This window comes from Sturnira hondurensis, unplaced genomic scaffold (genome assembly GCF_014824575.4).
Source record: "Sturnira hondurensis isolate 20B ecotype Veracruz unplaced genomic scaffold, ASM1482457v3 Scaffold0022215, whole genome shotgun sequence".
NCBI classification, from domain to species: domain Eukaryota; kingdom Metazoa; phylum Chordata; class Mammalia; order Chiroptera; family Phyllostomidae; genus Sturnira; species Sturnira hondurensis.
The window spans coordinates 4,865,354-4,890,310 of NW_028094846.1; the positions used below are offsets into that span (position 1 = coordinate 4,865,354).

The 24,957-nt window shown below is 47.1% G+C and overlaps 1 protein-coding gene across 12 annotated transcripts in view; it reads left to right on the forward strand.

The window, feature by feature from the left end:
- DNM3 (dynamin 3) overlaps positions 1-24,957 on the forward strand; it is a 383,116-nt gene that overhangs the window by 278,293 nt on the left and 79,866 nt on the right. For 7 of the 12 annotated variants that reach the window (XM_037035176.1, XM_037035187.1, XM_037035185.1 and 4 more), the window contains 2 exons: positions 15,869-15,980; positions 23,741-23,752. In XM_037035176.1, the coding sequence (XP_036891071.1) occupies positions 15,869-15,980; positions 23,741-23,752 (124 nt within the window). The remainder of the gene's footprint in view (positions 1-15,868; positions 15,981-23,740; positions 23,753-24,957) is intronic. The other 5 variants (XM_037035177.1, XM_037035182.1, XM_037035179.1 and 2 more) reach the window with 1 other exon arrangement.

Here is a 24,957-nt window from a genome sequence, read left to right on the forward strand (position 1 = left end):
GCCAGGTGTGTCAGCCAGACACCTGTGGGGAGAGCTCTTATGAAATGAGCAAGCAGGGATGTAAACATTCCCCTAGCTGGTCAAGCCTGAAGAAAATTTCCAAACACCTAAAATTTCTTTGACAGCCCTAGAAGCCTCCCAGAGAACAAAAATAAAGATAACTAAGGGGATGTGTTTGCTGACTACTGGGATCAGCAGATTGGTAGAAATGACCTGTAGAATATGGTAAAGTAATCTGCAAGTGGAAGGAAAAAAACTCATATCAAATAGGAAAAGAAACAGAAAAAGTCCAAAGTGGGTTATTACTCAAATCCGTTGCTGTGTGAGCGCAAGGCACCCAGGCTCTGTCGGCAGACACAGCAGCCGGCCTTGTTACCAGAGTTACTATGTACTATTCTGGTTTATTAAACACCTTGCCTAGAAGTTCTTGAGTTAGAAAAAAAAAGGACCCTTTGAATCACAGTCACACGTGGACACTAAAGCTGTCCTCAAATTGTGCCCTGAAGAATATTAATTCTAAGCCTGGCTTTTTACACAATCAATTTGCAAATCAGAAATGCTTCTGTGGCCTAACACTGCATGTATAATGTATTTTTATTTTTCCTCCGTTGATATACTGCAGAGCCAACTTACCCATTAAAAAAATGTCCTTAGTGACTATACCTGCTGAGAGGAAAACGTTGTGGAGGATTTAATTCTATACCTCGAATATAAATTATTTTATTCTGCTTCAGTTTGCCACATTCAGAGGGAAACCAAAAGTAAAGCTGCTTACTGGCAGGTGTAATTAATTTTAATTAACACAGAGCCTTAGCGAAGGGAGGGACGTGGCACCAGCCCTCGTAGAAAATGTTAGTCACCCTGTAGCTAACTCTGAGCAGATGTGTGCTTTCATAAAGAAAATATTTGCAGAACCCGACGGGAACCAGCCTTTTTTCCTTTTTTGTTTCCTCTCTCTAACATTGAGACTGCCTATGTTTATTTCTTAGATTGTGAGGAAAACACTGTGCACGCAAAGACACAGTTTCAGTAAATGCAGTTGCAGGGGGCCGGTGGGGCCACCCCCACACCGTCTGCAGCGCGTCTGTGACCTTCTCACCTCCCTGCGGGCCGGCGGGTCCCTTCCAGGCCGGAGCGCGTGCTGGGAGTTGCATGTCCAGATCTCAGCCCGAACCTGTTTTCTGGGACGATTTTGCTTTAGGAAACAGATCGACGCTTGCGTCTTGGTTACCCCTACCAGTGCACTGAAGTAGTTAACATGTTTCTGTGCCTTGATGGCCACGTTGCGAATGTCACAATAAACGGGCCGCAGAAGAGCCGTACTAATGGCTGTCAAACCTTCTGGTCCGAGGACCCCTCTCCACTCTTAAAACTTCTCGAAGACTTCAAAGAGCTTTTGTTTGTGTGGAATGTGTGGATTACATCAGGAATGCTGCGAGCCAGTTGGCTTCGTGTTGTTGCTTAAAGTTGGCTATAGTGAGGGTATTTATACCATGGAAATTGGCAAATGCTACAAACCACAGCTTTTTTTTTTTTTCTGGAAAGCTAGTCATTAAACATTTGGTAGCGTACCACCAATTGTAGCCGTTGTTGGAAATTAAAAACAAGGAATTTTAAAATATTTATTTATCAAATCATTTTAAAAGGGTAGTAATAAATCCATTTTTATGTTCACATAAATAGTATGTTTTTATGGAAAAATATCAGAGAGAAGAGTGGCATTATTATTTTTTTTTTACAATTTAGCAAATCTCTTTAATGTGTGGCTTAATGGAAGCCAGCTGGTTTCTCATTATCTGCTTCTGCATTCAATCTGTTGCAATATGTTGTTTGGTTGAAGTGAATGAAAAAAAAATCTGGCCTCACTAAGATATGTAGTTAGGAAGGGAAGAGTATTTTAATGGCTTTCTTTTGGATAATTGAGGATTTTCTTCTTTGATACCTTACCAAAACTCAACAAGAGATGGCTTCCAAAACGTTGGTTGCGGTGTGGAAGCTGAAATCCTACCAGCGAGCTTTTGTAGCTGTCTCCATCAATCCCCTGGCCTGGCATGTTCTCTGAGTGGGTCTCCTACTTACATGTGATTTTGTAACATCCTACTTTTGTCATTTGGAACAGATTGGTTCCCTGGTTTATACAGATCTTCTCCATATTTACATGTTTCATCACGCAGTGTTTAAAAATCACATGAGTGCCACCACCAGCCTCCTCAGAAAGGGGGAAGCTGTCAAGCCCAAGGTGGGAGGCTCAAGGCTTCCCAAAGAGTAAGGTTGAATTTTATCATCGGTCACAAAATACCGTCCGTCAGTGGGCTTTTTCTAGGTGACAGGCTCACTGCTCATTTTTGAGAACGCCCTGCCCAAAATTCAGGTGTTCGTAATACAGGTGGAGTGTCGGTCCGACTTCCCAGGACGAATGGCGTTCTGTGCATGAAGCCGGTGCGCTGGCGGCAGGTTCCGGTTCCGTCGAACCAGCGCCCCAGCTCGGGAAACCGCCCTCGGGGTGCCCCCCGCCTGCTCCCCCTCTGTGACCTGGAATGTTAGAAAGGTGTGTGCTCAGGGTCTAGATTTCATAAAATTAGTGTTTCACTGCTTCCTCGGATGCCCTTGGTGAAACCAGCTTTCCTTTTGAACTAGTGGGTTGGTGTCGCTGAAGGAAACATCGGCTGTCGGCTCAGATTCAGGACAGTGTCCTGCCTGGTGCAAAGGCACCCACCCCGGCTTTTCACCGCCAGTGCAAAGGTGGACACATTTGTTGCAAGCAAAGCCGTGTGATTTTTGAAACAATGATTCTGAACACTTGTGTTTGTTGATCAGCATTTGTAAAAATAAATTAAGGCTTTGGGGGGTTCCTTGGTATTGACACCAGACAAATGTGACCAAATGGGTTGTGGTCATTTTTCAGAGTCTAAGGACTAAATGTACCCGCTCCTCATCAGAAAGAGGCTTTAGCGTGTTTATATGTTCCATTATTACACTTTATAATCCAGTCATAACTTGGGAGCCTCCCCCAGCAGCAAAGCACTTTGAACAGAAGCTGGGTGGCTGGCTGCTCAGCCGCAGGGCGACCGTAATTCGCCGTCACTGAAAAAGGGGGCACTATTCATAGCCCTGCAGGGACAATGCCCGGCAATGAACTGGGATGGTCGGTCCTGCCTGTGACGATGTCGTAGAGGAGAGTCCTGCCTCGTGAGGCACTTGGGCTCAGGTGGCCTCCGTGGTACCTCCCAACTTGACTACAGAAAACCTGCTTTATGCACAGTTGTTTTCTACAGTTTCTTAATGAATACTTATTTTGCTAATATTCTCTAAACTGGATGAAGTCTGAAGTGTATTATGAACCATTAGAGTTTATGCTTCCCAAGGTTTATATGTAAACTGTATTATAATTCTTTCAAACCTTGTGATACAGAAATTACACATACAGTATGCATTATATATTCCAATGTAACCAAAATACTCAGTTTAACGGCCCATTTCTCAACTGTCCCTAATGAATGAAAGTTCGTGTTAATTTTCCACTCTCAAATGTGACGCCACTGTTTATTTTTGATACCATCGACGTGCCTCTGGGATTCTTTTTACAAATTGGAGAATCCGAGTATTTCCAGAGTCAGAAATGAGGGTTCTCACTTTCATATTAGGTAAAATGATGTGAATTATAATAAAGAGTGTGAGCACTAAAAGCCAGACAAAAGGCAAGGTCATTTCTTTGAGAGGAAAGCATGCCTCAACATTCCCTGAGCTCTCTGGGTGGTTAAATACGTATGCAAAAAGGAATAACCACATATTTAAGTTTTCAAATAGCCGTTGGCAAAGTTTTACTGTAAGGATTATTAGCAAATCTGAATCATTGTGGAACTGAGAGTTTTTTTTTTTTTAAAGGTGGCTGGGCAACTCCTTGAGGAAGTGAGCAGAGAGTAGGAGTAATGTAACTTGTAAGGGCTTCTTTGAGCACCTATAGGTGCAAGGCTGTCTGGTAGAGGCTAGCAGAAACAAACATGGTCTTTGTTCTCTGTACCTGTGACTCTCGGAGTAGACAGGGAAGAGACGGCCACTTCTGTCGGTGGCCAGGATAATAAATGGGAGTTCCTGGATCCTAATTTCCTAGATTCCCGCTGTGTAAACCAGTCGTGACATCTGGATAAATGATCAGGGGTGCACTGCAAAGACCTAGCCCTCGCAGACCAGTCTCCCCTGGGCGGTCCACAGAAGATCTCCAGAAGGTTTCCCAATCCTTGGACGATTTCTCAGGGCTTTCGCAGCGAGCAGGAAATGGCTGACTAATTGCGCTGTGGGAAAACACGAGGCGTCGTGTCTTCAGAGGAAAGCGATCCGAACTCTGAGAGTCTCACGGTCTGGTTACGCAGCGCGTGAAAAGGACCCAGGGGTCTCTGCAGGGGGTCAGTGTGCTCAGGCAGACACCGTGGAGGAACCGTCTTCCTTCTACACAAAACGATGATGTTTTATCACCGAGAACGTTACTCACACAGCTTTACTCATTAAAACTTCTCCATCAATGGCAAGGAAACATATGAAAGGATCCTGTAAGTGAAAATGAAAATAATTGATGAGTTAAGAGAATTATTTTGTAAGCATGGTCAAAGAAATGGGACACTTCATTCTGAAAAAAAATGAGAGGTTTTACGAGTGTCTGTGTCATCTGATTATGTGACTGTGAAGAGGAGAGACCCTGGGATAAAAATAGAGGCTGCATGCAAGTCCTGTTCCCGAGACACTAAGGGACTCCTGCAACCCAGGAGCGGTTTGCGGAAGGTGGCGACCACATCCACGATCCGCCTGCCCCTGGAGAGAAGCAGCCGTGAGCTCAGACATCGCCTGCAAGGAAGGCCTCCGCCTTCTTACCGCTGCTGGTTCCTCTCACAGAAGGGACCGTCTTGTGGTGGATCCTACCTTTGATCCAGAATTACAGCTTTTCAAAGTGTTTTTAACTCTGTTCAGAGTACTGTAGAGTTCAACCTGTGCCCTGCATGCTCTTTGCCCTGGGTGGATAATGGCTCTCTGTCTCACCGGGGACAGTGTTCCCTAACCTTTATCTCCTTTCCTGATTGAGAGTCTCCTTGGGCCCAGGGTGGGGAGAGGGCAGGGGGACAGGGGGACAGGGCACAGGTGCTGTCAACTGTGTTTCACAATACGTAACAGAATCAGTCACCTTCAGGGACTCCTCACTCACTCCACAGCTCACTCTGAGACCAGCCCTGGAGGAGGAGGCAAGTCTCCGTGACTCATTAGCCCCCTTTCCCCATAAACGACTCTGCTCTGTATTGCCGGCTCTCGACCATCAGGGCAAGCGCCAGCATGCAAGTCCCTAGGTGAGTGTATGGACACATGCTGTGTCCCATGGCACCCCACACCCCTGCCTGCCAAGCTGGGCCGGACTCCGCCAGTCGACCCCACCCTGTGCTGACTAGCGCAGAACCCCAGCAGACCACAGCCACTGATTTCATTTGGAGATCACACTGTCCTCAGGTGGTGTGTGCAATTGCTGTGACTCCTCCCAGCCTGTGACATCGGTCTCCCTGTGCTGAACCTGGGGTGGTAGGCCAGTGCCTGGCTGCGGAATCCGCTCTGCTTGTTTTCACTAGCAGTCTGGTTTTGCAAACACAGTCCTGCCAGACAGACGGAGGGGTCACGCCCCGCCTCCCAGTCAGCGCAGGAATGAGTGCATGCTGAGAAATTCTCTCGATGGTGCTTAATCACGTTTGGTCGGTGCCGTTGGTTTATGAGAGAGCTGGAGAAGAATGACTGTGTTGGAGTGGAAAATAATTGGGGGCATTTAAGTCCCTTTTAATATGCTAGTATTTATTGTCAAAGCTTATTGACTTGAAACACGCAAGCATAAGAAATCTGCAGTTGAGTATTTTGGGGTAGCAGACGAGCATGAGACCCGGTGCGGGGTGTTGCGCATCTCTGTGTGGGCACAGGACAGTGCGCAGGTATTTGTACCGGAATCACTGCCAGGTGGGTGCAGAGCCGTTAGCAAACGCACGGGCTCTATCTCTGGACGTTCCTGTTGTCCAGTCAGCCTTGATCTTCAGTGAAGTCCCACTGTCACCAGGCGGAGATAGATAGACAGCCCTTGTGGCATCTCTGTGCTGAGGATCCTACATGGATACACCCAGCTCCACTCTTTCTCCTGGGCTTCACAGCCCTCTCCAGTCTCCTACCTGCCGACCCCATTCAGTGCTGACCTCCTCATCTCCCCACCTAGATGTGCTCCTCCTCCAGTCTCCCAGCTGCTCACACCAGACACTTCGGCACCGCCTCAGTCCCTCAGCCAATTCTACGATGCTCTTCCGATTTGGAATCTGACTTCCTCTCCCTCCTCTGCCTCCAAGCCCGGCCACTTGGGGCCTGGGGTCTGCAGCAGCCCCCTCCTTGGTGGGTCTCTTTCTGTTCTCGCTGCTTTCCAGGCCACGTGTTCTAACACAAGGGAGATGCCAGAAGCAATGAATCAGACGCCATCACACACCTCTGCCTCAGTTCCTCGGGGTCCTTTCATCAAGCTCAGGGAAGAATCCAAACTGCTTCTCACGGCCTTCGAGGCCCTCCCCGGTTTGGCCTCTGCCTGGTTTTCTGAACTCCCTTCAACCACTGTCCCTCGTCCACCCCGCTCCTGTGCTGTCAGCCCCTTCGCTGTTTCTCGACTTAGTTCAGCTGATTCCTGTCCGAGAGCCTTCGCATTTCCCGAGAGCATCCTTTCCCCAGTCTTACATGCCACACCCCCTTTGGGTCACACCCGTTTTTCTGCCCACGTGGCTCTAGCAGCCTGTCATTGACCTGCACCTCCGGGCTTCACCCCGGGGCTTCTTCCTTCCCTGGCACCATCCACCTGAGACCCTTGCTAGCCACCAAGGGAGACCTGATTATCAGAGGTTCGTTTGCATTACCAGAAAATTCTTTCCGATATCTCTCTGCAACATGGACAGTTTCATCTCTGCTTTTCCCTTTATGGCAATGGCCTGAAACTCCAGGAGCTTCAGGTCGCTGCCAACAGTGCGTTGCCTGCTAGTTTCATCTTGAGAACATCCTTCCCCTGGTGTGTCCCCTTCCTCCGTCTCCTCCTTGATCACCTGGGAGGCTCCCTCCCATGCCCTAACCCCGGGCCCCCTCGCTTCGGTCGGGTCCCAGAACTGGCCACGGTGGTTGGCAGGACTCGGCCGGTGAAGAGTACAGGCAGCAGGGACTTAGATTCTTTGTGTCCAGTTCTCCATTGTCACTTCCTGAAACTGCTCCGGTCCTCTCTTCCTATTCCTACAGAAATCCAAGTCCCCCTGGATGTCATTGAGAGTTGGGGGTCCTGCACTGCGTTGTGCAAGGAAAGCAGCCACTTCCACCGGGAAAGGGCTGCGTTGTCTCATTCTCCAGTTAAAGAGAGTGTTGGGGTTGCCTTTGCATTTTCCTGCATTTAAAAATGTGCAGTTGCTTCTTTCTTATACAGTCGGTTTTGTTCTGTGCTCCATGCAATTTTCTCCTTTTTTCCCCCCCTTAAAATTAAATCCAGTAAAATGTGAAAGACAGAGAAGCGAAATAATCTCCCCAGCTGCCGAGTTGTCCTGGAAGGCAGAGGCATCTCAATTTTCAACTTAAGTCTTAAAACACAAAGTCGTCGTCCTTGGAAACAGCTGTCTGGTCAGAAACGCCTTTGTAGTGTGCATTTTAAACAGCAATTTTCAAAAACCACTAAAAGCTTTGTAAAGCTCTCCTTTATCTGGGTTGTGCATTATTTTCAGTCTTTTGAATAATTGTTAAAATGATGAAACTGAGGGGAATAAAGCAGATGTCTGTTTTTGTTGTGTTTGTGTTAAGGGGAGGGGGAGATGTCATTGGGGTATTGGGGTGTACCTGGCACCTGGACAGTGACCACTAAGTGAATGGCTGTCGGTGTCCCAGCATCCTGTTCACCATCGATTTTTGTGCGTCGGGCCAGGATATAAGCTTCATGAGAACGGGGACCTTGTTGGTCTCAATCACCATGTGCCCCTCAGGCTTAGCCCAATACCGGTCCCTTAGCTCCTTGGCAAGTGTTTAGTAAACAGTAAACCAGTACCTGAACACTCTGAGAACCATTGTATGGGACGACATGTCGGGTAACCAGGGGCATAGTCAGTGCATCCTTCTGTCGTCTCCTACAAAGACACCTGGCATGGGCGTCTTCCTTAGTAGAAACTTTGAGTTTGAAGATGTCCATCAAAGTCTCTTCCATTTGGATTAACCCATTATGGATCTCTAGCCTGTGATTTTGTGTGACCCAGCTCTGACATGGCTTGTACCTTTACCACCTCTTGGAGTAAGAAATCCCATGAGTAAAAGGTAATTACAGTTCAGCTCAAAGGATGTCTAACTAAGATGTTAAGGGGGCACCGAGGAGAGAATAATTCGTGCCATGAGTGCTACTCGGGGAAGCCTCGGGGGAGGGAATGTCTGTGCCAAGGCGGGAAGAATCAGTCGAAGTTGGCCAGGGGGTCAGGAAGGCGGTGTGTGTCCCTGGACCCCTGGTCGTAGAACAGTCACCACCCCGGTCATCACCGACTTCTGCATGAACGTCACTCTTTCACACAAGACACGGGTTGTCATTGAAGCGCTTGATTTTTTAAAAATCTGATTTACTTTCTTTGATGATCCATTTATAGCCATTCATGGTGAAAACTGTGGCAGCACCTGGCAGGGCTCCCTCAGACAGGTCGCTGAGTAGCCAAGCTCCCTACAGATCAGGATTTCTCCTTTTTGCAGCAAAGAGACTGATGGGTTGAGGACTTCTAACACGTTCATGCATATGGTTGTACGTCACCGGCCCCAATCCTGGCAACACTGAGTGGAGCCAAAATGGAGGTGGTGCTGGTTTCCTGGGCCGGCCAGCATATCAGCGCCCCCTGCAGGCAACCCCTCATCCTGATGGACCGAGGACATCTTTTTATGGTCTTGCAAGGAAGAGTCATGAAGAAGGCCTATTTGTCCACGGCATTAAGATGCATACAAAACTTTCCGAACCAAGTTCACGGAACTGACATTGATGAAACTTGACATGATTCAAATAATAATAATAATAATATGGACAGGCAATAATTTAAAAATAATTTGAAAGGCTCATCTTGTGGGGAGCCATCGTGGAAAACCACTGATCCCACCACGAGCCAGCCCCGTCTGCCCGTCTAATGTATTTCTCTGCCCTGTGTCCTTGAAGAGCACCTCAACCCTGATACACGCACTCAGACATCCTCACCCGGCCCCAGGCTCGGAGAGTCCTCGTCAGACAAATGCCCTCTCAGTGTCTGGGGCTCACAGACCCCCATAGCTCCGTATTTTTCCCAACTGTTTCCGGCGTGATCAGAACTGTGCCTTCTGGGATGAGGTATTGCTTCCCCTGTGCTGATAGCCCTTCATAAGCCTAGCTTTTTTAGAACTTTAAAAATGAGCTCTTAGAGAATTTAGACAATAAATTATTATTAGTCAGTCAATAACGCAAAAGGAAGATCCCACCTCAGGTGAGTCTCAAAAAGTACGTGCTGCAGGGGGGAGGCCGGGCTGGCACGCACCAGCGGCACCTTTCCCAGCAGGTGAGAAGGCGTGGCCGTGGCCACCTGGCCTTTATTCCTGAGATTTCAGAGACGCTGAGCTGAAGCAGACCCCCCCCCACACAACCTCTTCTGCCCCAGTACTGGAGACGGACGCAGAATAACTGTGGTTCTGTCTGTGTGTTCCTCCCCAGTTCTTTTTTTTTTCTTTCTAATCCCCTTCTAAAGTTTTTTCATAGCTTTGGGCTACATGAAGCTCCGATTGCAACAACTACTTTTTCCAGGGATATTGTGATATTGGCTAACTTGCCTGCTATTGGTTATGCCCAAGTAGACGCATGACCTGTGGCATTTTGGCTTGTGCTCCTATGGGAAAATACTTAACGAAGCTAAGAAGCTGTATTAAAATAAAATAAACAAATTCATGTGGCACCCAGCCTCGCAGCCACATGTAGCGTTGTTATTATTTATGATCCTGAGACAGCAGTCCCCCATTGCCAACCGCCTACCGGGCATTTCCACCCAGAAGGCCCCTGTCACTTCCTGTCTAACCCATCTGAAACCCAAACCATTACCCTCTCTTCAAAGCCACCCCTCACTGTTGGAGTTTTAGGGGGTCAATAAATCACACCCTCTCCTTCCCCTCTGAGGTTCACATTTGTTGTTGCTGGTTTTAGAAGCACAGAAGACAAACAGATAAAGAGGAAAACAAATGGGTCGAGATCCATGGCCAAGTGTCTGGCTCCTAGTTCAGCAGCCCGCCCCCCCACCCACCCCCCACCCCCGCCAGCCCCAGCTTCAGCTGAGCACCCGCAGGCCCCCAACACAGGCAGCTCACCAGAGTGTCCCGGAGTGGTGGGGGGAAGGCATGTGTCCTGCGGGCACAAGCTTGCTCAATGTCTCTTTCAGAAACACCAGTCTGACCCGCCAGTTCTCCCCGTCTTATGGGGAAGAGACCATGAAATGTGCAGAAAAGGGGCCAGCAGCCCCAGCCCCCGCACGAAGCCGGGCGATCCAGTTCCCAGGAAGGGTTCGCTCCAAACGCGCCTGTTTGTTATTGAGGTTACCTTCTTAGTTGATGTGACATCAGATTGTTCTAGCATTTGTGTATGAACAAGAACATTTTGATACTCAGTAGTCCCAATCGTAAGAGTTTCCACCACCTGACCGGTAACCTGCCTTCTTAATGATCCTGTACACCATCAGTGTGACCCCACAGTGACAACTGCACCTCCCTCTGGGCTCCAACCCTGCGGAGCATCGACGGGACCCGGCTCCGTGGCCACTGGCAGCCCCAGAAAGCGAGGGCCAGTGGGGACTCAGCCCATCGGGCCGCTGCACTTACAGAGAATGGGTTTTGTAATACTGTTATACTTTATTTTATTTTTTTTTAACTTGTAGCCCCCTCTTACAGTTTAAAATATTTTTTCTAAACACTAAAAATTTTTTATTTACAACTTTTTTTTGGCTCTTGACTGTGTCAAGAAAAGGGAAGAGCGAAGGTCGAATATCAAGTCAAGCCCGATGAAAGAATACGGTCCTCTGGCAGTGAATGACGCATACAGGAGAGGTCTGGTTTTACGGAAGGTGAACTGCAGAGAGCCCAAAGGCAGTGAGAATGATGCATATAAGTAATCATTTTTGTGGCTTGTATATTTCATTGGATATTCACCTGTTGCTGGGCATTCTGTGAAGCAATGCTTTTAATACATAATAACCTTGCTCTGTTATCCCAGCAGGCCTGAGGTGGTTGCTGTCATTATCCCCATTTTGTAGACGAAGGCACCGAAATTAGGAGAGGTCACCTTCCCCAGTGTCCTATCGGATAATACATGGCACAACCTGGACTTCCACAGGGGTTCACGGTCTTAACTATATTCTACATTTTACTGACATTCATAACATTTACTCTCTAGAAAACAGGCGAAAATTCTACCAATATCGCTGCTAGAGATTTGTGATCGGTTGTTGGCATCCCATTTTTTCAAAAATCCTTTTAAGATAGAACAAATGCATGGGAGGTCTGCGTTATCTAGAAACCTCTTTGTATTAGAAACATCTGAAAAAATTGGCAGGAGGGTTGGCTTAGGGGCCAGAAGACCTGGGGGACGCATAATATCTGGCCTCAGATATTTGAAGGGCTGTCATAGCCCTTGTGAGATATGACTGAAAGTTATACATATAATCAAAACACGGTCTCATCACGTAGTCATGTTCTTTTCCGGGTATAGCACTTAAAAGCCCTGGATGTGTGGGATGAAAATTTCTCAGGCTCATTTTTCATGTGGAGGTGACTTTTATTTTTTCAAACTGTTAAACACATAGTTCAGCTTGATTCCATAGCAGAATCATTCAGAAGCTCGTATCTGCATGATTGCAGCCGAAATAGACTAAACAAACAAAAAAAAAAATGCAGTCGGCACAAATTGCTGCGGGTCATCTGCGCAGCTCCAGCACGTGGCGAGGGCCTGGAAGCGGCTGGCGCAGGATTTAGGAGACTTCCCGTAAATCAGCCCGGTCGGTGTTTCAAACCTGCATCCAACTCGCCTTGCTTGTCTAGACACAGCTCGAGCTGCAGCTTCAGAAATGGGTAAAAACGAAGCTGCCAAAGCCACCAGGAGTCTCTGACCTTCTTCTAATGTTTCAACCAGATAATTATTTTCCCTCTCAAGAATTTGGCTCTCCTTTGAGGGGGGGCGGAAATCAAGATTTTCCATGTGAAGAGCCCCTGAAAGAAAATACTCCGGAGAAAGGTCGCTGAGAACGGGCCAAAGCTGAATTCTTCAGCTCTGTACCCTTGCTGCGTCCCGTGACGTCCAGCTGGCCAGGAGCTCCGTGGCGTTTGTCCAGCTTGGCTGTCCCCACGGCTGTCATACCGTTGCATCTTAAAGGACTCCCTGGGCAGAGGAAATGCCTCGAGTGGAAACCTAAATGGAAGAAAAATAATTAGATAATTAAAAACGGATGAGTTTTGATCCCGTCAAGATAATCCATTACCCTGTCTGCTTTGTAGCAGTCTTCCAGATTTTCCAAAAATAAACTTTCATACTTGGGGAATACGTTTTCTTTAAATGTGCCCCCACATTTAATTGAAATTGCTCATTCTGCTTATTGTGATCTGCCTCTTCAAACTTTTTTATGTCACGTTCTCTGTAGAAAGGTAAGGATTCAATCAAAAAATGACATAAGGTAGTTTTAAAAATAAGCACGATCCAAGTTCACTCTATAATTCACTCACTCACTCATTCATTCATTCAACGAATGTTTGTTTTAAGGAGGACACATGCCAAGACTGTGGTAGGCCCAGGTTGTGCCATTTATTGGCTATGGGATCTCGGGAAAGCCACCTTAATCTCTCTAGATCTCAGCATCCTCAGCTGTGAACACAGCTCCATTACCAAGTTGGCAGGATTGCTCTGAAGATTAAATGAGGGGGATTTTTTTTTAAGATGGTGAAAAATTAGAAGTTTCTCTTTAACCCTTCTCCATCCCTTGCTATTCCGACAAATCGTATTCAACAGAGGCGGAGTGTCTCAAAAGCCTCGGAAGGTGGTAACGTCAGTCAGCTTTTTACAAGACTCATGGAGTGGTCGAGGTTGAAAGTCCATGAGCAGCCAGTGCACGCTTTACCCTGATTAAGAAAACGGGCTAAACAGGAAGACAACAAGAAGAAACGTCCACCCTTCCTCTCTGAATCAGTGTGGGAAGTGTGGATGTGGCCCCAAGCAGAACCCCAGCCAGCCAGCCAGCCCGCCCGCTTGGAGGCCAATGCAAAACAGGAGCCCGTGTAAGGATTTACAGATGGGGAAGTCCAGGTGGAAAAAGTGCCTGGTGATAAACATGTATTCAAGTTACACCTTGAGTTCCATCTAAGTAATTGCTTAAGTGTAACAACATCAAATGCAAAAGTAAAAAAAGGAAAAAGAGGGTGCTCTTGAAGAGACGTGGAAACAGTAATTCAGAAACAATCTCGGTCGATACTTGTAGATAGGTTAGCAATTATCATGAGAGAAAGTGGAGGAACGTAAAAGCTTCTAAAGTCTTCATTGAGTCAAGAATTATTTTACTCCTGAATCTCATATATACAAAAATGAACTAAAGAATGGTTTGGAAAACTTAAAAATGATCATTTATCTGTAGAATTGAAAACCTCTGAAAAATATAGAAGCCAGAAAGGCAGTTTGTTTCCCACCCTATACAAAGGAAACAGTAAAGAGCATTCTAAAAAAAAAATTTCAAATAACAAAACTAAATCCAAGCATACAGCTATGGCAAGAAATAAACATGAGTAAAACTTCCCAGAATCCCCTGGGGGATAGATTGATGAGCAAACAAAATGGTACAGTTTCTGTCCTAATGTTGTTTACAGGCTAGCAGGGAAAACAGACATTATCAAAATTTATAAGTAAATGAGAAAGAAAAAGAAACTCACATAGTTCCAAAGTTACACCAGACGTGCCATGAAGGGAAACGTAAACGTGAAATAGGAAAAGTGGGTGAAAGAGGAGCCGACCTGGAGGGGTGTCAGGGAAGTGGCGTCTGGGGATGTGGCGATGATTCCCGAGACGGAGTATGAGTTAACTGAGCGACAGCAGGGGGGGTGGGTGGGGGGAGAGCTGCGGAGGGGGCAGGATATTCAGAGACTCAGGAGCCAGGGTGGCCCATTGGGGGAGGGAAAAGAAGTCCAGTGTGGCCAGAGCAGCGAGAGCAGGTGAGCAGAGAGTGAGAAGAAGCTGGAGAAGAAGAAGGCGGTGGGCCAGACAATGCAGAGCCTTGCTGGCCCCATCGGGGGTGTGGTTTTTTTCCTAAACGCAGGTAGCTGTTAGAGTGTTTTGGGCCAGGAGTAAAAATATCCGCTCACATCTTGAGAGCATGACGAGGACTCAGGGAGGACAACACACTTGAAGGGGACATGTGACACTGGGAGACCACTGAGGACATGATAATAAGATGGAGATCAGTGTACCAGAAGTACACTTTCAGGTGGCGAAGTGGACGAGGGGCCTGGGAGAGTGGAAGGTGGCTGAGACGCTCCCCGAAATGTCTGGGTCGCGTACTGCTGCCGTGTGAACTGGGAACGCCAAGTCAGGCATCGGCAGGTGCCACTCACGTCAAGGTGCCTTTGAGGACCCACATGGGGAAGTCAGCGGGTGGTGGGAATCTGGAACAGGTCTGGACATGCAAATGGGTGAGCCGTCTGGGTTCAGGCGTGACCTGAGGCTCTCAGGCATGAATGAGAGCACCTTGAGAGAGAAGAAGAAGGAGATCGTTCATCTTGCTCACTGCTGGTGTCCGTCTATGTTGGATTTGCTTTTCTGGAAAGGTGATTGGAATGTATACCAACCAGTGCCTTAAAAAACGATCATAACTTTGATCCTGTAACTCTGTTTATAGGAATCTACTCTCAGAAAGTAATAGTAAATGTGTCAGAGGCTTATGGATAAAATATTCATTTAAGCATTATTTATGATTGCAAAATAAGATGACTTCATTGTCTAATAATAGGAAGAGGTTAAGGAAGTTACCATACATTTATAATAATGATTATTGTCATAATTTGATGTGTATAAAGATGTAATGGTGTAAGTAGATGACTGTGATGCAGTAGTAAATGAAAAAGGACACAAAATTGATGTAGAGACAAAAACTCAACTGTGTGAAAAATGCAGAGGACAAGAGTATAAAGAAATAAGGCTGTCTGTAAACCGTGAAACAAGGGTGACTATCACCATTTACACTTTTGCCTAGTTTCCAGATTTTTCAAATGGCCATGTGGTGCGTCTTTTGTGTTATTTTATCATTAGCAAAAGAAATACAAAATCGTAGCTTTGGCCCAGTTACGAAGATGCCCGTGATAAGCCCCTTACTCCGCCCAGTGCTGGTGATGGTTCTCTCCTCTCCCGTCTCTGACAGCGCTTCTGCTTTAAATCCAGCATCGCCTTTGTGGTTTTAAAGTTTCCTGAGCCACTTAGTCTTGTAAAATAGTTTCAGAGAATGGATCTGATTGCCAGGCAACAGCAAACCCTTTCCCTTAGAACATGCCCCCCCCCTCATTGGCACCCAGTGGGTCACCCCATTGAGAGCATTTGGATTTTCTCAACTTCTCATTCAGCAGTACAGACAACTCGGAGTTCTTTCATGAGGGGACTTTAACAAATTTATGTAATGCCTCTGTGTGGGAATTTGCGAAAGTATTTTAAAGACAGTGATTGCCCCCCTCCAGTGACGGAGAGAAGTAGCCATCTGGCCGGCCCCGTGTACCGTTGTCTGCAGAGAGAGCAAAGCATTCTGAATGCACTTGAGCACTAAAGCAGGGTCTCTTTGAACTCCAGGAATGTGTACAAAGACTACCGCTTCCTGGAGCTGGCCTGCGACTCCCAGGAGGATGTGGACAGCTGGAAGGCCTCTCTGCTCAGAGCTGGCGTCTACCCCGACAAGTCCTTAGTAAGTTGGAGCACTCTCTTATTCTGAAGTTATTGACCATGTTTGAGGAAACGTAATTCTGCGCACTGTGTGCGGGGGAAGCCGGCTCTCTTGTGACCTCGTGTGCAACAGTTTTAAGTGATGCTCTGCTTCTATTTTTTTTCTCCATGAGACTTCTAAATATTTTAAGGAGTGGATCAGTGTATTTGTTAAAGGAGGTACCCTAGTCTGCCATAGAGCATACGTGTAATCTCGGGCTATGAGAGGGTTGCTTCATTTTAACTTCAATTTTTATTTTCCCTAACATGCCACCCCAGAGTCGTTACGGTATTAATACCGGCAGTTTATGACATTCTGCATGTAGTCATAGCACATATAACATACGTTGTAAACTGCTTGTACTAAGTACATGCATAAAATTAATCATAACACTATTTTAGATTCTTAAAAATGTACTTATTTTTATAAAAATCTTCCTCCTCTCATTATGTCTGTGGTACCTGCTCCAAAATTACATCTGTTTTCAAACTCTGGTAAATGTCGTTGTGTGAAAGAAGGAAAAAAATTAGGGAGGTATTCCCACTTCCCTTGATTAATACACTTCAAGTGTCTTGAAGAGACTTTTCTCATGCAAGTTCATGNCTAAATATTTTAAGGAGTGGATCAGTGTATTTGTTAAAGGAGGTACCCTAGTCTGCCATAGAGCATACGACATGTAATCTCGGGCTGCGAGAGGGTTGCTTCGTTTTAACTTCAATTTTTATTTTCCCTAACATGCCACCCCAGAGTCGTTACGGTATCAATACCGGCAGTTTATGACATTCTGCATGTAGTCATAGCACATATAACATACGTTGTAAACTGCTTGTAGTAAGTACATGCATAAAATTAATCATAACACTATTTTAGATTCTTAAAAATGTAGTTATTTTTATAAAAATCTTCCTCCTCTCATTATGTCTGTGGTACCTGCTCCAAAATTACATCTGTTTTCAAACTCTGGTTAATGTCGTTGTGTGAAAGAAGGAAAAAAATTAGGGAGGTATTCCCACTTCCCTTGATTAATACACTTCAAGTGTCTTGAAGAGACTTTTCTCATGCAAGTTCATGAGCAGACCTTCAGTGTGTGTTCTTTGGAAAATGTAATACTGCGCAGACGGGTCTGGATTTCAACTCTGAGGAAGCCCGGCCCCAACACACAACCACATACCATTCCCCAGCCTGCAGCCGGGTGCCTCTCCCTGCCCCCTGGCTGCACCCCACAAGCTGCTGTGCTACTTAGGCTCCCCCAGGTTCAGTGCTGAGACTGAGCCTCGGGGGTGGGGGAGGCCAGCTTGACCAGGGTGCTTACAGGGCTGACCAGTTTCTAGGCCCGATCACACAGCAGTTGGATTATTTCTAGGCCCCGCAGAGAGACAAGGTAAGTCTGAGATATGGATGCAGTGTGGGCCCATGGGAGATTCTCTGCGGAGACAGTTGGGCCTGAATGCATCCCCGAGATTACATAGGAATCTAACGGAGCTCTGGGCTAAGGGACTGAGGGTTTGTGCCGGAATGTTCTCTTTAAAAACCAGCTGGAATGCTGGGTTTTTTTTAGCTTGCATGTAGACCACTGAGCCCCATCCCTTTGTCTGGTTAGCACCTAAAACCATGAACCCCCAGAATATGTCCTGTGCCCTCCTGGTAGGGGTGAAACCAGCCCCCATCCTGCTGACACCAGGCACGGAGGTACCGGTGTGTGATTGTTGTATTATCCAGCCTTCGTCAGTTGTGTGTGTGCGTGTTTGCGTGGATGGACGCCACTCTGCAGACCGCACACGAGAAAGCATTTTAAAAAGTCATGTGTGAATTCGAGTCATTACTTACTACTCTTCCCCATCTCTCGATGGTAGTGTGTTTGATTTCACAAACATTCTATCTTAGAAACTGTAAACATTCTGGGTGAATTTGTCTTCATTTCATTCCATAAAAGCCTGTTGAGCCCAGGGGTTTTTTCCAGGCACCAGGCTAGACCCCAGTGACACAGAGGACAGCGGCACAGTCCCACCACCAAGGAGCGGCCATTGATCGGACAGTGAATAACCTCATAATTGTACAGTGTGGTTTAAGAGAGGGATACGTTCTATTAAAAAATAAAGGGACAGCCAGCGTGAGTGAGGGCGGGTTGTGTTGTCATCAGGGTGATGGGGGAAGGCCCCTTGGAAGAGCTGACATTTGGCCAAGCTCCTGAAGGAAGGGAGGGAGGGAGCCATAGGAGAGACTGAAGGAGGGTCACGGTGGCAGAGGACTCGAGCATGCAAAGCCGGCTCAGCGTCTTAGAAGGGCAACAAACTAGTCAGTGTGTCCGGAGCACACGGAGGAAGGACAGAAGAGGGTGGTGGTTTCCAAGAGGGTGGTCAAGGGCAGGCCGTGTGGGCCCTGGAGGAGGGGCGGGCATCTGAGTTTTGCTCTGAGTGAGCTGGGACACCAGGAGAGGGCTTTGAGCCAGTCCAGTGACACGAGAAGGTTCCCATTTTCCACGATCATCATGGCTGGGTGTTAGGAGCAGCAGTAGAGCAGGTGAGTTCAAGGGCAGACTGGGGCGCTGGGGGCTGTGGGGCAGGTTCCCTAGCCATTTTATGTTTCAAGATTCCCATTTCTAAAGTGGAGGTAGTGGAAGTCCACCATAGCGTGGGCGACAGGATTGAATGCAGGAGATAATGCAGGACAAGCATTGAATGAGGTGGGCACAAATAAGCACCATTTCTACTGACGACGACGATGGTGATGATAATCCCATCACAGACTGCTTTCTGTAACAAACAGAGGAGAGAGTGAAAACTCTGCAGATATCATCGCCCATTGAAATTGTGAAGGCTCTATGGTATTTCTATCTTCTAGGTATGCTTGGCTATATAAAATTTGCATGTGTGTGTGTATCTGCCTTACACACAACTGCAATGTTTGTGAAAACCTTTTCTTAAGTCATGATTTTGTCAACGAAACCTATTTTCAATGTACTTGGCAAGTTTGCTATTTAAAGAAATTGGGTAATGCCTCCCTTGTGAGGGCAAAAAAAAGTATCTTGGAAAAGCAAAACTACCTGCTCCTCAGTGTTTATAAACCTGGGTTTTCAGGTGTCCACAGTTCTACACAAAGGAGGCGCTCAATGAAATATTAGCCCTTTTTTTTTCACAGAATGCTCAATTTTTGGCAAATCTAGAGATTAAGCAAACCCTACCTAATTTGTTTTGGTTCTTCTCACGTGCTTTTTATTTGTTTTGAAACACACATTTGGTGCAGTTGTTTGGGAGATGGAGACAAAGGGGTTTTTTACTACACGCCGAAGACATGACAGGAAATTAAACTTGGCAGTGGGCCACGAACAGTGCCTTTCTCCGTTTTCATCGTAAACAATATTTGCATTTTCTATGCACCATAGAGTTTCCCCAGGTCACATGACACGGTGGCTTGGCTTTCAGATGATTAGGGGGCTGCTGACCACTGAAAGCACTCTGAGTAGAATGCTGTGTAAACGATCCATTTTGTGAGCCAGATAGACTTGGGGGAAGGGCTACTTTTAGGCACAGTTATTTCTAATTTAGAGAAACCTGGTGAAGGTGCCAGGTAAAGCTAATCACAGATGACGCTCTCTAAGGGAGTTTTTAGGCTTTCTGGTGTGTCACTGTGATTTTGCACCTGTAAACTCATACACGGACATGAGTCCAGACTCAAAAAGTTCTGCTTCCCATGCCTTTGTTTTGAATGAAAAAATTCCACATTGATTAGTTTTTAAAAACTTATAAGGTCGGCTTCGTTTAGGTAAATAGCAGTGACCCAAATTTGAGTCAAATGATGCAGACAAATTTTATGTTCAGCCACGCTTCCACACTGTTTTATAACACGCTTTTTCCCGTCATCTTTTTCTGTCGCATCTACACGATGGAATGTTTTTGTGTCACTAATGCCATAGTATTCAGCCAGCCCGTTTCTTCTGTCCCCAGGCCATTTCTCTCCCAGTTGGACTACAGCGTTTGTCCTTTGTCCCCTCCCTTCCACCCTCTTCCCCCGCTTCCTTCCTCGCCTTCATCCATCACTGTGATGGCGGACTCTAGAGGTTCAGATTTCAAAAAGCTGCAGCTCTCATTCGCTGGGAGTCCCCTAGATTCCCAAATCTAGTGAAAAGACAGATGCACATCAGTAATTACTCTGCAGTGGGATAGAACTACAGTGAGCATCTGTCTAAAAAGCAACAGCCCGTCTGTATTCCCGTGGGCACTTGCTAACCACCGTCGGTCCCTTCACCTCTCCGGACCCAGAGCACAGCATAGGCTTCTAGTCTGAGCAGTGTTGTGTGTGGCCCTGGGCCGGAAATGAGGGGTCCCGGGTTGGGTTTCCCACGGTGCCACTGACTTCCTCCGTGGACTCACACGTAACCTCTCTGAGCCCCAAAGCAGCATTCTTTCTGAGCCACCCCAGAATGATAAAAATGGATTTGAATCTGAATTTGGATTTCGCCGAATTTTATCTTTTATTTCTATTTCCTGTGGTCATTAAATGTGAAATTATGACCACTAGACGATTTTACATTGTTCAATTAAGTGTGCAGGATTTTACGCATTCTCAAAGTAAAAGATGGTTCTAATGGAATTCGCTTTTTTTAATGATGGCACTGAGGTGAGTATGTGTGTGTCTGAGTGTATCAGTAGTTACAGACTACAGTTCAAGCACTTTTAGGAGGTTATTTTACAGACCACACACATAAACTTTTCCTGTAAGTTCGGATGCAAATAAATGTGAATTGGATTAAATATTTAAAGAATGAGATATAATAAGGGACCGATTTTTCTGGCGCAGTTTTGTCTGCTCAGAACGTGACCTAAATTATACATGAACACGAAGGAGTTCCAAACACTTTGGGGCGTTTGTGAGAGTGAAGCAGGGGGACTTGACGTCACACCCACTTCCATGTGACCCCTGACCCTCCCACGTGTTAGCCGCGTGGCTCAGGCGACTTATTTAACTCTGTGGAGCTGTGTATTCTTTTTTCAACCCCAAACAATAAAACCTTCCTTGAGTGATGGGATAAGATCAAATGAAGACAGTGACCCGTCACATCCACTCGGTGCCTGGAACTGGATGCAGGTGTAGGTGTCCAATGCCACGGCCATTATCAGCCTTGTTGAAGATCGCCCGTGTGCCCACGAAGCTCCATTTCCCGGCTTAGTACAATAGTCCCCTTTTCTTTGGAACCTGTCACTGGGGTCGGGCATGTGAGGGAGAATTTCCCCAGCTCTGAGGAAGAGGAAGCCGAGTTGCTGAGGGGAGTCCTGGAGTCACATTGCCGGGTGGGCAGCCCGGCCTCCGGGCCCCATCGGCCAGCAGAGAGCCGGAGAGGCTGTGGGGGAGGGAGGGTTCCCAGGCCTGCCCCAGATGCCGGCCTGCTGCCTGGAAGCAGTGGCCCCAGATGGACGCAGGCCCTGGAAAGAAATGGGTGCAAGTTCAGTTTTGCGTGTAACTCATACACCCCAGGACTTTTCACGAGGGTTGTATTAGCTTTAGATAGATGAAAATTGGCAGTAGGAAGTGGAACGCCCTGGAATTTCACTTTACCTCTGAGTTCCACACTCTCCCGGGCGTCATGCTCTGGGGACTGCTTTGGAGGTTGAAGCCATCCCGCAACGAAGTCTTTTGGGGGCTTCAAAAGTCCCCCTTGGATAACCCCCCAAACTGGACTTCTCTCTGTGGGAAGGGCAAGGAGAGGGGCGGGGCTCTGTATCTCTCTAGGGAAAGGCAAGAAACCACCACAACCTCCAGAAGATGTGTTGCTATGGCGATGACCACTCACGTGGCTTTATCCACCTCAGACGATGTCCACCTTAATGCTGCCATGTACCCCTTCATCCTTCGCTGTCTCAGCACCAAGGCAGCTACCTGACCGGTTCCAAGAGTCTTAGTTGTCCCTCAGAAGAGGCACCTTCGGGGATCCAGCCCTCAAGGCAGCCGCACAGAGCAGGGCAGGGTTTGCGAAGAGTTTACAGTTGCCCACTCATCGCCACTTCCAGAACAGACAGTTGGGAAATGATGGGAGGAAACCAGAAATGGCAGAGCCCCGCCCCGGCCCTCCATCCTCCCTGTACGTTTCTCTTGTCTGAGGCTTAAGGCCCCTACTCTGTGACATCACTGTCACCATGACGGAGAGAACCATCTACCATTGAGCAAGGAAGCCGGGCATTCCCCGACATGCAGAAGTACTTGGTCGAACTCCTGAAACTGATTTGCTAGATCAAAGCCGCACCGCGATGGAATGCAATAAATTCCATCTGTCTGAGGAATTTGCAGCAATATTGCACTTCTTTGGAGAACCAGAGCCCCATTATTCTCCAAAATAGAATTTTGCTCCTGATAAAATTCCCCCTGGGGAGCTTTATTGCCTTATTGAACAGTTGGCATATTTTTTTTTACAAAAGACTCCTCCTCCATTCATTCTTGATATCTCACGTAAGACAGTGCTGTTAACAGTTATATCATAGTAATTCACAATGCCAGGAAGCTTCTCGACACTTATTTTATCAGTGTCTCTAAATTTACGGTTTTATTAAATACGATGGCTGTGATGGTCCTTGAATTAGACATTTCCTCCAAGTCACTGATTAGCATTGTTTTCCAGAAAATGCGCTCTCCCGCAGTCCTTGCCTAACTGCTCTCCAGAAGGCCTGTGTATGTCTTATCCCCCCTTCACAACTGGCCCTGAAAACTGAATGCCAGCTCTCCAACCCAACCTGTGACTCCACCTTGCTCAGTCCCCTGCCCAGGGGCACAGGCACTTTCTAACTTGTCTCTTCAACTTGGCTTCCCCAAATCCCTCCTGGGCCCCTTGTGGGAAGGGCTCCGATCGGATCCCTGCCTGTCCCACCACGTCTCCCCCACGGGATCTGACCTGGCGAGGCCTCGGGCTGCGCTGGGACTAATGAATCACTGCTCTATTTTTTTAAGCCATATGCGAGTGAAATTGTTTGATATAAATCAAACCCTTGCAGCTTCAGGGGAAACAGGAGGCCCATTTGCCTGCCGCCTGTCACTGGCTGCTCTGTGTTCTATCCAGAGTGTCCCTTTTAGAAACGACTACATTTTTGTGCCTAACCTTTCCAGACCCATTTTCTCGAAGGTGGACCAGGGTTTATCTTGGCCACATCCCCACTCTACAGTGGGTGCTTCGCATGCTGACCCAGGACAAAACTCGTAATTTACAAAGTAAAGGAGTGGAAGCGAGGGAGGTCAGACCTTGGTCTGCTTCCCCTGTCTCCCCAGAACCACCCACTTGTTCCTTCTGCTCTCTTTGCCCTTTTTTTTTTTCACCTTCTTTGAAACCGAGGATGCAGTGTTTGTTTAAAACCGCATTGGCTGCCGAAAGTTTCCACTGCTTGGCACGTTGGAGGAGGGGCTGTCGGGCAAGGGCCGAGTCGACATACTAAGTACTTCGCCTTTCGTGCTAATGGTTCACTCCTTACCATTTCGGACCCCTGCTTTTTGGTCAGGTTCCCACACTCCAAGTATTTCGAGTAGGAAGAAAGGGGGGAACCTCTCTCTCGTGATTTTTCTGCCACGATAAATGTGCGATTTCACTTAGTCTCGGTCGATTCCTCGACTCGTCCCTGAGCTCTGGGTGCTGTGCGTAAGTCCGCGAGGGTCGGGAATGATTTGTTTTGCTTTTGCTCTAGCTCGGAAATCACCCAGTTTCAAAATAAATTCATGTTTAACCTGTTCCTTTCTTTTTTTTTTCCTTGCGGCTGCGTGCTCAGGGGAACAACAAAGTAAGTTCTTTGTCCTACAGCTGCTCCTTTCTCTCCAGCCCCGCCCCTCCTGCATGTGCCTGGGAAGGGCTGTCCCCTGCACGTTGGAGTGACTATCTTTTGTGTCCACAAACCGTGGTACCGGGTGTGCAAGTGTCGGGCTGACATGCGTTTGGGCTACCGTAATGGCTGTTCTCTTTTGACCTTTGGGAAGGGAAATACGACCTTCAGAGTTGGGCCTTGGGCAGTTCAGGGAAGTTGCCATTATAAGGAAGGAGATGGGCACAGAGCAAAGATTAAGAAGATTTAATAATGAGGACTTTCTGGCAGGAGGGGGCCAACCCTCTGATGAAACCCAGGGCCACTGAAGTTTTTGACCCCAAATCAAAGCTGTCCTATTAACGTGCAGTTATAAAAGCCCCAAACTGGAGCCTTCAAGCCCAGGATGGCTGGCTGCGCTGGGGAAGCTGAGTTCGATCAGTGCTCTGCCTTTGAAGGTGCCTTAAAGTGGATGGAGGAGGGTGGGGTCAGCATTGGACTTGGCTGCTGCGCCCTTGATGCGTTCCAGCTGGGTGGAAGGGGGAGGGCGTGGGGAGCGGCGGGGGGCTGCAATGTGTGTGATAGATTTGCAAAACTGGGCAGCGCGCACGAATGGTGGAAATTCTCCTAACTTTGTTATGATAGATACAAGAGCAATTTAGTAGTTCATGGGTTTGCTAGCTTGTTTAAATTTCAATTCAAGTTTCCCAAAGGTAAGAACTACTTCTCACTGATGTTAATTATGTAACAGCAGTGAAGCTGGGGACAATGGTCCTACGTGGAGCGGAGTGATTGTTTTTTATTTTGTCCTACGGAGACTTCTTGGTGCTTCATCCTGCCAGGTGGCCCACTTAAAATGGACCTCAATGAATTCAATAAGAACTGAAAAGAATCTGTTCTAGCAGGGTCTGCCTGCATGTTTAAACCAGCTGGAATTCATCAGAATTGCTATTCATAAGCCATACATGTAGAATGTAAAACAAATGTGGGAAACCTTGCAGTTTAATTGGATGGAATGTGCTGTTATGGAATAAGTTGACGTAGACGGTTGCTATTGAAAAATGTGTCACTTTATAAATTTATACCAAGTAATAATATTTAATGAAGTTAAAAATAATACCAGAAAAGCACAAGACAGGCATTTTGTGCAGGAGCAAGGGGGTGAACTCAGCCCACTAACAGTTCCC